This window comes from Anabas testudineus, unplaced genomic scaffold, assembly GCF_900324465.2.
Source record: "Anabas testudineus unplaced genomic scaffold, fAnaTes1.2 Contig185arrow_ctg1, whole genome shotgun sequence".
Lineage (NCBI taxonomy): Eukaryota > Metazoa > Chordata > Actinopteri > Anabantiformes > Anabantidae > Anabas > Anabas testudineus.
This window is the reverse complement of record NW_022872798.1, coordinates 25,486-39,870: the sequence shown is the minus strand read 5'-3', so window position 1 is coordinate 39,870 and position 14,385 is coordinate 25,486. Positions and strand designations below refer to the sequence as shown.

At 39.8% G+C, this 14,385-nt stretch overlaps 1 protein-coding gene and 1 long non-coding RNA gene across 3 annotated transcripts; both read left to right on the top strand.

The window, feature by feature from the left end:
• Positions 1-935: 935 nt before the first annotated feature.
• Positions 936-2,190, top strand: LOC117152807. The gene is made up of 2 exons (XR_004463371.1): positions 936-1,596; positions 1,854-2,190. It is a non-coding gene; the product is annotated as an uncharacterized LOC117152807 (long non-coding RNA).
• A 6,979-nt stretch (positions 2,191-9,169) lies between these two features.
• LOC113155741 (sodium channel subunit beta-2-like) lies at positions 9,170-12,126 on the top strand. 2 transcript variants are annotated; one of them, XM_026350443.2, is made up of 3 exons: positions 9,989-10,197; positions 10,913-11,269; positions 11,557-12,126. In XM_026350443.2, the coding sequence occupies exons 1-3, from the start codon at positions 10,005-10,007 to the stop codon at positions 11,724-11,726; spliced, it is 720 nt and encodes a 239-aa protein (XP_026206228.2). In that variant the 5' UTR covers positions 9,989-10,004; the 3' UTR covers positions 11,727-12,126. The 2 variants fall into 2 exon arrangements, 1 of the variants encoding a protein (XP_026206228.2); XR_004463369.1 differs by lacking the exons at positions 9,989-10,197; positions 11,557-12,126 and adding an exon at positions 9,170-9,287 and having other exon boundaries at positions 10,913-11,047.
• The last annotated feature ends 2,259 nt before the right edge of the window (positions 12,127-14,385 follow it).

The following is a 14,385-nucleotide window of genomic DNA, read 5'->3' as shown; positions in this document are numbered from 1 at the left end:
CCCATTAGCTCCAATGTTAAATTCGGTCTGAGATTCTGTTTGACAAGCTGAACGGTGCACTTGGATCTCTCGCTCTTGTGACCACAATTTTCAATCCTCAAACATAAAATTCACACTAGTGGTTCATTAAAGTCTTAGCTCTCACGTAGTTAACTTTTTATGACGATACCTATCGTAGATTTGCTGTAAAAAGCCTGTTTGTAAGGCTCCAAATCAGTTTTCACGAGTGAAAATCTTGGCAGTTGGAGTTTCCCGCCTCTCCCCTACAGTCTCCCTGGCAACGGCTGTGTCGGGTCACGTGATCAGGGCTGTTTATAAATCAGCGTCAGACACTTGTACAGGCTCGTGTGTAGTTAGCATGTTTATGCTAGCGGCTCTTTGCTAACCTGCTTCAGTTTCTTCTACTTTCAGCTCTTTTTAACAAAAACTGTAATTATTCTTAACTTTTTAACTATTTTAAATAAATTCAGCTATGTTTTATCAACTTTAGCAAATCGTTTTCAGCTTTTTTAACTGAACATTTAACTTTACCTTTAACTGTTTAGATAAATTCAGCTATGTTTTATTAACTTCAGCAAATCTATTTCAGCTTTTTTAAGTTAACATTCAGCTGTTTTAGCTTCTTCTTCATATGTTTAGCTCTGTTAAAACACTTCCTGTTTCTCTTCAGCTAATTTCAGCAGCGTTTTAAAACGTTTCAGCCTTTATCTAAATTACTGTTTAAATAAATTCAGCTATGTTTTATCAACTTCAGCAAATTTATTTCAGTTTTTTTAAGTTAACATTCAGCTGTTTTATCTTCTTCTTCATATGTTTATCTCTGTTAAAACACTTCCTGTTTCTCTTCATCAACTTTCAGCAGTTCTTCATGAATCGATTCAGCGTTTCAGCATTCACAGTGCATTTTCTTCAGGAAATGCTTTATCTAGTTTGAAATGATGATTCAAACCAACATCCATGTGTTTTATGATCCAACACGCTGCTTGTTTAACACGTCAGTGAAGTCCGTGATCAGTGTAGTTTGGTGATCCTCAGATAAGAGGCTGTAGTTCAGAGGACTGGATCCCTATCATGATGAGAATAATGTGCTGAAGCTTTTTGTTCATGACCTCCTGTCCCTTCACTGCTTCCACATTCACATTTATACAATTCAACAGGTTAGAACAGGGTGTTGTGATCAAACATAGAGAAGTGTTGGTTTGACTAATCTTTAACCTCTCTCCTCTTTTTCTCCTTCAGACCAGATAAACCTCACAGCTGAACCTGGAGACACAGTCACTCTGCCATGTGGAGTTCACAGTAACATCAGTATTATAGTTGTGGAGTGGAGCAGAACTGACCTGGAGACAGAATATGTCTTTTTACAGAGGGACAGTAGGTCTGAATCATTCAACCAACATGAATCATTTAAGAACCGAGTGGAGCTGAAGGACAGAGAGAAGAAGGATGGAGACGTGTCTTTGATTCTGAGGAATGTGACGTTCAATGACACTGGAACGTATGAGTGTCGTGTCGTCCAGAGAAGAACAAACCACAGGAAGAGATCCATTTTAGAAAGTGACCCCATCAACACCATCAACCTGAGAGTTGAACCAGGTGAGTTAGTGTGTGTGTGTGTGTGTGTGTGTGGATCAGAGTTGAAGCTGCTTCCTGGTTGTTGATGTGAGAGTGAAACATCACAGATCAGATGTTGGTGTTGATGAGACTTTGTAGAAAACAGCTGGTATGAGTGATGGGATCAAAGTGCAGTAGATAATGTCTGACAGGAGTTTGAAGAGGAAATGGATTCTGTTGTGTTCTTCACTCATCACCTACCTGACACCTGCTGACTCACTGCTGACTCTCATCTGCAGAAAACAACAAGGGTGGAGGAGACAAGGATGGAGGAGACAAGAGAGGACATGTTGGACTGATAGTTGCTGTGTCACTTACTGTTGTTGCTCTTGTTGTTGCTAGTTTAGTTGTTTTTTTTGTTGTATAGAAAAGGTCACAGAGGACAGGATTCATACTAACTAACTAACTAAGTAGCTTCTTCTTCTACCAACCCACTAAATTCTATATCTGCATTAACTATTGTAAACTGTTGTTTGTTGTGTGCAGCTTCTTTTATTTACTGGTGCTTTTAATTTGCTGTACTCTACATAAATATGTCAAACTTCATTTGTCAATAAAGTTTGACTTCATCTTTGATTTCTGACTCTGTCTTTATCAGTAATGTTGATGAGGAGCAGGGTTTATGTTTGGAACTTCTCTGACCTGTTGAACATGTTGATGCAGGTTTGATCAGAGCTGGAATCAAAAGCATCAAACTAGTTCAAAGAACCTTGACTTGAACAGTGTCTGAAGGATTCAACTTAACAAATCTACAACCTCTGTGATCCAGGACCAACCAGGAATCAAACCATCCGTCCTGGACTTCTCCACCCACAGACACCCCTTTGGGAGTTTTCTAGTATTTTGTGGTGTCACTTCACGGCCAATTCCTACTGAATCACTGTCAGAGGATCAGACTGAGCAGACTGGAAACAGCCAGCAGGTGGCAGCATATTATCTCTGCAGTAACATGTAACAGTAGCATGTTACTGAATCTGAGTCACTGAACCCAAGGTCCATACGAGGCAGGAAGCAGAGACTCACAGAAACTGTCCACTGCTCCTTCACCAACTGCAGCCCCACAAACCTTATGCAGGTTTTACAATAGCAACAACAGAAAGTGTGAAAGTGTAAAATGTTGTGTTGCTGGTTTCATTCTGGCTCCTGACGTCATCACACTGTGAAGACTTGAACGTTCTTCTTCCAGAGACCTATTTCCAAGATCTGCTGTTACTCTGTGACTGAGCAGTGGATCAGTCCACAGCCGTACACACTAACAGACTGCCGTAGATGACCTGCACCATATCCAAGAGGAGCTGTGGACCATTGGTTCCTACAGAACTGCTTCAGATCAGCCATATTCTGAGGAGGTTTGGTGTGAATGTCTCTCTTCATGTGACTCCACAGCATCTCTAGTGGGTTGAGGTCTGGACTCTGTCTGAGAAGCCATTCTGTAGTAGATTTACTTCAGTGTTCATGGTCAATGTCTTTATGTTTGTTGGATGCTGTAAGTACATTTATTATCTTATTATCTCATTATCAGTAAGTAAAACTGTGCTGGAGCCAATTCCAGCTGCCATTGGGTGATTGGTGGGGTATACCCTGGACAGGTCAGCAGTCTATCACAGGAGCAACTGGAGGCATGTGTGTGTTAATACAAACTAAATAAGCTCTATTCTGCCATCTGCTGGAGAGGAAACACACTGACTCTGTCCCTTCCTGTATACAGCCTCTGTGTTGTATTTCCAGTCCGGTCTGTTGTCCAGGTAAAGTCCCAGGTATTTGTACCTCTCCACCACCTCCACCTTCTCACCAGAATGGGCCTTGTCAAACCCAGAATGGGTGAGACCAGAGTGTTCGGCATCATGACAACACGCAGCAAAGAGAAGTCTACAGAATAACATGTGAAACACAGGAAGAAGTCATTCTGCAGTAGATTTACTCTGATGATAAGGATCATTGTCCTGATTCGCATGTCAATTCCAATTCAAATCACTCCACATCACCCCCCTCCATAAACAGCCCATGTGTGCCCCCCTGCCTCCACCCCCCTCTCCTTAACAGCAGATCAGATGAGGAGAGAACTGAGGCGGCTAAAGATCAGAAAGCCGCAGGTCCTGACAGCATCAGCCTGCTCAGAAACTGTGTTGACCAGCTCTGTGAGGTCACGTACGTCTTTAACCTGAGCCTGAGTCTGGAGATGGTCCCTGAGCTGTGGAGGACCTCCTGTGTGATGCCAGTTCCTAAGACAATGCACGCTAGAGAGCCAAACCACTACAGACCCAGTAGCCTTGACCTTCCACCTCATGAGGACCATGGAGAGGCTCATCCTCCGCCACCTGCGCCCTGTGATCAGCACTACGATGGACCCGCTGCTGTTTGCCTACAGGCCAAACATCGGGGTGAAGGACACTATGATCTACCTGCTTCAAAATAGTTCCTTACGTGTACTATTACAAACCTCTCTTACTTTCAGTGTCAGTTCTTAGGTCTGTGCAGTCTTGCCACTAAGCTTAGTTTTAGTCGTAATCATTTTAATATATTCCAACGTAACTGTACCTGCTTGTTTCTTGTACTTCTTACTGTTGGTATCCAGTATGAACTGAGCACTCACACCAGCGCTGCACTGAATCTGGTTGGGCCTCCCCCTCTATTTAAATCAGGCAGTCCTAGTTGAACCAGGCTGCTCTTTAACTTCTCTTCTTGCAGGACTACGTTGAAGTTATTTTCTTTGTTCCCTGTTTGTAATGTTGGTTCTTTGGTGGATTTGTAGTATCTGGTTTTTAACTCAAGGAAATGAATGAATTTCACAGCTAAATGCTCACAGACCTACTTTTATCACAGTCTGCAACAACTTTCCTCTAAACTATAACAGAGAAAACACAGGAAACACCTCATTTTAACACCTCGGACTGACTGAATACTTCACAGCACATTGATCTCAGACCACCAAGTGTATGATGGGACAAACATCTGTTCAGTATCTACTCTGTAAGTACAAGATTTTCTGATTCAATAATTACATGTTCAGCATATGTAGCATGTTGGGAAATGAAGATTAGATACTAGAGTGGAGAGTGAACAGCTTCAAGTCTAGAGAAAGTCAAACGTAGCTGCTGTGACTGACAGATGTGTCGACAATACAGGAAGAGAAACGCATGAAACTGATCTGAGCTAGAAAAGCAAACAGCTTCAGTCAGTCACTAAATTCTAGATAATGTTTAGTCCCACTGATGAAAATGTAATTAAGGACAACTCAGGGATTTTAGACATGGGGGGAAATATTAGTACCCAGAGGATTCAGACCCAGTCCCTCCTTACTGGGATGTGACTGTTGGAGCCACAGAGCGGTCGTGCTAAACTTTAAGTGATTCACATTCTCATCAGACAGATTTTCAAGTGAAACCATTGCATAAAATATTTAACTTTAGTTCATGTCCTGTGATTTTCAAATGTAAAACATAATAAATTTGGTTTCCTTTAAATGAATCATGTATCGTTATATGTTTCATGACTTAATTTAAATTGAACATATCACTGTATAACTGTTCTACTGTAATTGAATGTAACTCTGTGACTGTTCTAAACTCAGTGAACCTCTTGTTTCTCTTTAGCTGTAGTGTCACTGCTGTGCTGCAGAATAAACCAAGGTCAGTAAACTTGTGTCATAGTATGAAACTCACTGGTTGTGTCTGAGAAAGAGTGGGAGACATGTTAGTGAGGAGGATGTGACGACTGATTGTTCACACAGTTCAGTATTTAGGATCTTAGTAAATGACTTAATTGGAAAAGAATCAATAAATGATTGTTGGACTGAGTTTGACAAGATCTGTGCTGTTGACTAAGTCAACAAATTAACTGAGGAGATCTGTAGTAGAACCCTGTAAAATATAGAACATGTTGACATGTGACATAGGAAACGTGCTTCAGTTTTCCTGAAATGATGTTGTATTTTCTAAATCTTTTATCCCTTCAGCTCGTCTGACTGTGAGTCCCAGAAGATCTCAGCTGGTTATAGGGGAATCTGTGTCTCTGAGCTGTGAGGAGGACGACAGCTCTGCTGGATGGACACTGAGGAGGAACACAACCAGAGAAACCAGAGCTGAGTGTGGAGCTGGCTGGGGAGAACAACCAGCTGGTTCTTCCTGTAAGATCAACTACATCTTCACATGGGACAGTGGAGTTTACTGGTGTGAGTCCAGAGAGGGATCAACCAGTAGCATCATCAACATCACTGTCTCTGGTAAGATCAGACTGTGGAGTTAGTGTTGATGAGTCTGTGTGGAAATGGATGAAATGCTGTAGTTTGTCTCTGTGTTGAGGTGGATCAGTGATCCTGCAGAGTCCTGTCCTCCCTGTGATGGAGGGACATGATGTCACTCTGCACTGTCAAACAAAGAGCCCTCCCTCCAAGCTCCCAGCTGATTTCTATAAAGATGGCTCCCTCATCAGGACTGAGCCTACAGGTCACATGACCATTCACCATGTTACCAAGTCTGATGAAGGCCTCTACAAGTGTCACATCAGCAGTCATGGAGAGTCTCCACCCAGCTGGATCTCTGTCACAGGTCAGGACGAAAACTCTGAGTTCAACATTTATTTCATCCACACATTTACCTGAACAGCTGGATTCTCTCTACAGAAAATAAAACCACAGCTCCACCCACATCTGCCACCCCACCACCTACCTCCACCTCCCTCCAGCTTGTGTTCAGACTGGTCCTCCACCTGGTGGTGTTCTGTCCGTACTTCATCTCCACTCTCCTCATGGTGTCTTTATATCGACACAGACCCACAGGTAACACTCTGAATCAGTCACTGAATTAACAAACACTCAACACAATCAGTCAGTCAATTATAGTAGTTCTTAATATTTGTTTTTATCATTTTATTTATGTCGTGTTGATTTTTTTTACTGTCTATAACCTGAATCTAAAGTTTCTGATTATTTCCTCTGACAGATAATGAACCAACATCAGCATCCACCCAGGACTTTGATGACATCGTAGCAGTCACCACCGAGTATCACTTCTGATCCCAGTTCACTGTTACGTTAGTGAGATGATGGTTACACTGAAGTTTATTCATTTTAGAAATAGAAGTTCACCTGCTGCACTGAAAATGAGATTTAATGGACTTTAAATGTAATAAATAGTTCTGTGACCATTTACAAGTCAACTAGTCAAAACCAGTTTAGATATTAAGTTAAACTGTTCAACATGACGTCGTGGGAAGAAAACATCCATTTAATGTTGCTCATGTCTCTGTTCATTTCCTGCAGCCAGTGCTCGTTGGTGATTGGTGCCTGTTGACCTCATGGTCCCGTCTCCTGCTCCTGCTGGAGTCCTTTGCTTTGTTCCTTTGTTTGTCTACATACCTGTTAGTCCTGGAGTTTTTGAGCATTTTATACTGTTAATAATTTTTGAAACCTTCACACGTGTCTCTTTAGTGTTACTACTCCCTACTTTTGTCGTCCGTGTTGTTTTATTGTGTCTTGTTACCATTAAATATTGCACTTTACCTTTTATACTTGACATGCTGATATTACTACTTTACCTTTTAAAGTTTATCTGTCCATGTACTGCTGCTGTAGTTACAGGTTCATATTTAGCTTCAAATCATATCATATCTTCCACGTGTGGCTCAGGACATAGAGACACTGTCCACTAGCCCCAGGGTCAGCTGCTTGGTCCTGATGTTATTGTCAGTATTTACTGAATTGAAACCTACGTTACTGCAGAGTTTTCTGTACTAAAAGCTGCCTCTCACCTCCAGGTAGGTGACAGATCACCGTCTTGTCTGGTTAATCAGTATAAATCTGTGAACTTTGATGACAGAGACTGTAGATCTCCTGGTATAAATCAGTTTCTGATGACTAGAGACAAAACAAAATGTAAAACTCTACAGAGAGTAATTTATGAGTATTGTCAACACAACATCAGTCATTTTTGGGCTCTACCCAGGATTTCAATTACCTGTAAGGTATCCTGTTGTTGAGTCAGGATCAGTTTGGTAACTGAGGCTGGATTTATGAAACTGAATTTACTGAAAATAAATCTTAAACCTGGTTCAACTGGTCACTTAATAAAACACTTCTCCTGTGTGTGTTGTGCTGTATACAATAATATCTTTCTGTCTGTGGTGTCAACATGAACACAACTGGATAAAATGGTTGGTACCTCTCTTTACCTCTGTACATAAAGGTGCTTCACCTCTTCTGTTCCCATAACAAGTGTTTCCTGATGGCTTTGGTAAAGACATCAACAGGTGGAGTTATATAAATAGGATGGATGAGGTTTTTACTCACTGACAGATATTCATAAAGTGTACACACAGACTGCTTCAACAAACCACAGGAAGAGGTCCATTTTAGAAACTGACCCTATCAACACCATCAACCTGACAGTTGAACCAGGTGAGTTAGTGAGTGTGGATCAGGCAGGCAGCCTACCTCAGCTGTCATTGGGCCAGAGGTGGGGTACACCCTGGACAGGTTTGTTCTCAGCTCTGTGTGTTTGTAAAGTGATGTTTATTAGAAATGTTTTTGATTTTTATATCTAAAAGACTGGTTGAAGCTTTGGTTTTATTCTTCAGTTTAGAATCAGACACAGATTGAGTTGGACTTTTATCTGTGGTGGTTAAAGTGAACTAGGGGATCTGGAATAGATTAGTTCATAACGTATTTACAACAATAAAAAACAAACTGTAGTTTTTTTGTGAGGACGTGTTTGGATTTTAAAAGCACATTTTAAAGGTAAGTAAACTTCTCTAAACTGATCACACTGAAGAACGGGAGAACATTTTTCTGAAGTGGGGAGACCCACTAGTCAGACTCCCATTAGAGACATTTCAGCAGGTTCAGCATGATGAATCAGCAGCAGACATGTCAGAGAAATAGACCACTCTGATTGGCTGTTCAGCTTAGTGACTTAATACAAAAGAGGAGAAATGGACCACAGAGTCAATCACTTATTCTCAGACCAATTCTCTCTTATCAGTAACTGTGAACTGTCTGTGGTGAGAGAGTGATATAAAAACAGTTTGTATATCTGTGATCCTTTATCTGCTCTTTCTTTTAGAGGATGAACACAAACTGCTGCCACCTGCTGGTAAAGACAGTTATTTCCTTGTTTCTCAGACTGAGGTGATTCAGCAGTTTCTCAGTCGCCTCTAGTTCTTTGAAGTCACTTTGGTAATTTAGAGTCTTTAGATTTAAGATCCTCAAACTGAGAAGAGAGAACATCTTTGTAGATAAGGACATTACAGAAGATGATGGATAATAATAATCAGGATTATAAAAGTTGTTGTTTAACAGCAAAGATGAAGATTTGATGTTATTTACTGTGAAGTACAAATGTTATCCTGTGATTTTACACTGAACTGCATTAAAATTCCCATTTCATACATTCTGATGTTACATGTTGATGGATTCAGACTGTGAGACAGACCTTGAGACATCTTGAACATGAAGTGTTGTGCTGTGTAGATGATTGAGACATCAGCTCTGTGATTCCTGTGTCTCAAGAAAGGTGGTTTTACTTCATGTTCTTCCTTGTTACTGACACTGTTAAATGTTTCTGCAGCAGTGACAGATGTTCTTCTGTCTGTATATCCTACATTAGAAACATGGAGATTATGAGTCTTTTGTTTTTTACTTTGCTAAAGGAACCATCCTCCTCATCATGAAGTCTAAGGTAAGAATTAATGTTCTTACTGATGCTCTTTAGATGTTCCATTAAAGTGGGAGCTGTATGTTTCTGTTAGTAGAGAGTTTAAGAGTTTGTAGGTGAAGTTAAAACAGTGTTTCCAATTTCCACATCAAATTTAATTCACTTTAATGGTGAAGGTGGTGGAAAAGTTCCAGCCAGGCCTGAAGCAGACCTGTCTGGAGTCACTGATCCATCTCTAACTATAAGATTTATAAAAAAGGAAAGTTTAAAGTCTAGTCTTAAATGTAGAGAGGGTGTCTGCCTCCAGAACCTGAACTGGGAGCTGGTTCACAGGAGAGGAGCTTGATAGTTAAATCACCTGTGTGCTCCAAGATAGTTTTTAAAATTTCATATCCACACAGTAAAAAAGTAAAAAAGTGTAAAATTGAATTTATATAAATAAAGTAGTTTTTAAAAACTCTTCACAAAGTGTTAAGTTGCAGCATCAGACTTCATTCAGAGTTCAGAACTTATTGATCAAAAACAACAACAAAAAAAAAAGGTTAAACACAACAAAAACAACAAACTAATTAAATACTTAGAAATTTTAATATCTGTTAATAAAGATACAACAAACATTTATATTTGTATCATCGTAGTTTATGAAGCAAGAAGAGTGAGTAAACGAGGACCTGCGCAGAAATACTAGTGCGCAGAAATACTAGTGCGCAGAAATACTAGTGCGCAGAAATACTAGTGCGCATGTGGAGACGTTTTAACACGGAAGAAGAATCGGAAGCAGGAAAACTTTTAGATTTATATGAGGAGAGAAATTTATTTAAAATAACTGTAGAATTAACAGCAACAGTATCAGAAAATGTAAAGATGACGTCTTCACAGTGGATTTTCTTCCTTTGTCTGATCCCATGTTTGCTGTATCACGCTGCTGCTGAAGGTAGGTTGTGTGAGCGGAAGTAGGGTTTACGGTTCAATAAAAACTGAGGTAAACAAACAAAAACCACAGGTTTCAACAAGGGATTTAGTAAGATATGAGTGTCACAACACTGTGATGAAAACTAACTGTAACCAACAAATCTGCTCAATAACTGAACTGACCCTGTCTCTGTTCAGTGCAGCTTAACTTCCTCATTACTACAGTTGATGTTAAAATACAAATAAAACACATTTTTACAGTATAAAGTATAAAGTATATGTTGAAGAGGGAGATCAGAACTGTTAGTAGATGTTGAATTGTTCCCTGAACTCTAATGTTCAGAGTTAAGCTGCAGTACTGTCAGAGTGTGGACCACAGTCAGTTACCTCCATTAATAATAACCCAGTTTCATACAACAGCTTGTTATTTGAAATGATGATTCAAACCAACATCCATGTGTTTTATGATCCAACACGCTGCTTGTTTAACACGTCAGTGAAGTCCGTGATCAGTGTAGTTTGGTGATGCTCAGATAAGAGGCTGTAGTTCAGAGGACTGGATCCCTATCATGATGAGAATAATGTGCTGAAGCTTTTTGTTCATGACCTCCTGTCCCTTCACTGCTTCCACATTCACATTTATACAATTCAACAGGTTAGAACAGGGTGTTGTGATCAAACATAGAGAAGTGTTGGTTTGACAAATCTTTAACCTCTCTCCTCTTTTTCTCCTTCAGACCAGATAAACCTCACAGCTGAACCTGGAGACACAGTCACTCTGCCATGTGGAGTTCACAGTAACATCAGTATTATAGTTGTGGAGTGGAGCAGAACTGACCTGGAGACAGAATATGTCTTTTTACAGAGGGGCAGTAGGTCTGAATCATTCAACCAACATGAATCATTTAAGAACCGAGTGGAGCTGAAGGACAGAGAGAAGAAGGATGGAGACGTGTCTTTGATTCTGAGGAATGTGACGTTCAATGACACTGGAACGTATGAGTGTCGTGTCGTCCAGAGAAGAACAAACCACAGGAAGAGATCTATTTTAAAAACTGACCCCATCAACACCATCAACCTGAGAGTTGAACCAGGTGAGTTAGTGTGTGTGTGTGTATGTGTGTGTGTGTGTGTGTGTGTGTATGTGTGTGTGTGTGGATCAGAGTTGAAGCTGCTTCCTGGTTGTTGATGTGAGAGTGAAACATCACAGATCAGATGTTGGTGTTGATGAGACTTTGTAGAAAACAGCTGGTATGAGTGATGGGATCAAAGTGCAGTAGATAATGTCTGACAGGAGTTTGAAGAGGAAATGGATTCTGTTGTGTTCTTCACTCATCACCTACCTGACACCTGCTGACTCACTGCTGACTCTCATCTACAGGTACCAACAAGGATGGAGGAGACAAGGATGTAACTGTTGGACTGGTAGCTGGTTTGTCTGTTGTTGTTCTGCTTCTCTGTGTTTTTGGTTTCATCATCTTTAAAAAACGTCAGAAGTCAATTTTTTACCAGCCTCCTTCTGAAGAAGCAGATGAACAACAGCAGGTGTAAAATGTCTCAGTTGAATCCCAGTTCTTAATTGTTAATTGATCATTCTTCGACCTCCACTCACTCCAGAAGTTCTCCTGCTCCTCCATCTTGAAGAAAGTCTCATGTGTCCATTAAGACACAAGTGATAGAGACGTGGACACAGTTTATAGAAGTTGGATGTTACCAACAACTACTCTGTTTGTCTTATAAGAGACATAAAAAGGTCATGGATGCAGTTTAATTAAACCCAAACTAGATTCATTATCCTGTAGCTAACTAACTGTATCTTCAGCTAAGAATTATTTTCTTTCTCTGTAAACATTGAATAAGTTGATGATTGATGCTGAATGTTTTAGATTTTATCTTGTTGGTTTGTAATGTGAAGTTTTTTTTTATTTAAATAAAGTGTTTGTTACTAACAGCAGCTTGTTGATCATTGTTCATAAATATTGTTTGTTCAAAGGTGAAACATCCCAAAAGTTTCTGTTCAGTAACAACTGGACTTTAAGTTGTTGGAGACATTTCACCTTCATCCATCAGTTCTGAGAATTATTTCATGTTTATTATTATTAATATCAATTATTATCATTTTCAAATATTAATAACAAATGACCAAACTCTGCTGTCTTCTGCAGCAAAGAGGAGACATGTTGTTGACTTGGTGTTTCAGTCCATGCAAGGTGTGTTCGCTGTGACAGGAAAGAAAGGAGGAGGGCAGAAAGCAGAGCTTCAAAGTAGTGAAACCAAATCACTGTAGGATAGGAGACAGATCTGAAAAGACACCACCAGAGTAAACCTGAGGATTCATTTTAAATATGGACTAAAATATGGAAATCGTGGAACACTATCAGACTGTTGTCTGACTTTTATTTAACCAGCTGCTTCCTGTAGGAGTCAGAATCTTTAAAAGTGTGTAAACAAGAAATTACAGTGAGACATTCAGATTTCATCCCACACTCAGTTCTTCCTGTGTGAATTATTCTTTATGATCAAATATTATATCACATTTGTGATTATGAAGACAGCATTTACATGTAGCTGCCAGTTTTTGTTCAATTCATTTGTACATCAGCTGAAGTGTGACTTTTCAAAAAGACTGTTCAAAGTAAATCTGAAGCAGAAGTTGTTGATCTGTCAGAAATCTGAGAAGAAACCTCCAGCAGGACCAGGCTTACAGTAGGAGGCCATCTGCCTCGACCGGTTGGGGTGAGTGGAAAGAGAAGAGAGAAAAGAACAGCAGGCAATAAAGACAACAACAAGCAGCAAGAACATTGGGCAGATGAACTGGATTCTGGTGATGTACAGCTCCAGGCCGAGGATACCTGCAGAAAAGTACAGAGAGAGGGAGACAGAGAGGAGGAAACACAACTAAAAGAGAGAGAAGACACAAAGTTAATGACATGAAATGGTGGAATTAGAATGGATACAAATGGCACCATTGCCATGAGAATAGGAAAGTGACCTCGACTGTGCTGCATCTTAAGTGGATAATGTTACGGTGATACGTTTCAACCTAACAAGGAGGAAGTCCAGTTTCCATGACTCAACTTCCAGATTACTCAAATATCTGCAGCTTCCCGTTTCTCATCGTTCAGCAAGCTGCTTCACAGCCCAGTTGGTCTGATATGTTTAAGAGACCTCTTTTAGGATGTGTACTGGTTTATTAGATACCTGGATATATAAAACCACAGAAGTAAAAAGTCTCTCTAGAAGATGACTCACTTCTCAGGTTTGTGTCCATGAAGAAGAAAAACAGCACATTTTCCTCAAATTACTAATATTAAACAAATTAGAATGTATTCAGTCCAATTCCTGATTTATGTCCGATTATCGTCAAGGCCCTGCAACTATTCTGAGCAATGAGTTTGTGATGGAGACGAACTGGAAGATGTTACACAGTGTATATTACTCAGATGTGTAGACACTGAGTTGGGACGTCGGGATTCTTTATGTGAATTTATGTCGATGTTTGTTGATTTGTGGCTCAGTTCTGTGGACAGGAAGTGTTGTTGTTGCCTACAGTATTAAAAGCACGGAGGTCTGAGTATAAGATAAAGACAAATGCCACTAAAACTGTAACATGTTGTTTGCTGCTGCACAGATGAACCTCACTGGTTCCTCATTGTTTTATTTTCTATAAAACAATATAGAAAATAATTTTTAATATTATTATAATTAATAATGTTTTCTTCTTCTTCTCTCTCCTGTCTCCTTTGTCCTAACACCACAGATTGTATCCAGGTGGTAAAAGTAAACTTAAAGTCAAATTACAACATATTAATTACTTAGTAATTGTAACTTATTAAGTGCACGTAATGAACATTGCAACCGGTGGGAAAAGGGGGGTCACTGTAACAAGATCATGCTGCTGTGATTTTATTTATACAGTTTTTTTTCCCAGTTTTTCATGGATAAAAAAAACGTTTTACACTTCAAACTAAACTTTGCAGACAAACCTGAGTTGTTTCAGGGAAAAAACTCAAACTACGTAAACTCAACAGTGTTAACATCCACTTGCATTAATTTATAATTTCCAGGTGTTTGGGTTTAGTGGTGGAGATGGTGTGTTTAATATTGACAGACTATTTAAAATCCAGAACTAAACAGTTTTGTTAAGTCTACTGATGCTCTGCCTCCTGCTGGTTGATTCCTGTCATTGCTCTTCATCGTTAGATGAGTC

What these genes read in the sequence shown, in the direction of transcription:
- LOC113155741 (XM_026350443.2), top strand. Translation starts at nt 10,005, where the DNA reads ATGTGGAGACGTTTTAACACGGAAGAAGAATCGGAAGCAGGAAAACTT. An exon ending in GTATCACGCTGCTGCTGAAG is followed by an intron (nt 10,198 to 10,912) that starts GTAGGTTGTGTG and finishes TTTCTCCTTCAG; the next exon opens with ACCAGATAAACCTCACAGCT. An exon ending in CAACCTGAGAGTTGAACCAG is followed by an intron (nt 11,270 to 11,556) that starts GTGAGTTAGTGT and finishes TCTCATCTACAG; the next exon opens with GTACCAACAAGGATGGAGGA.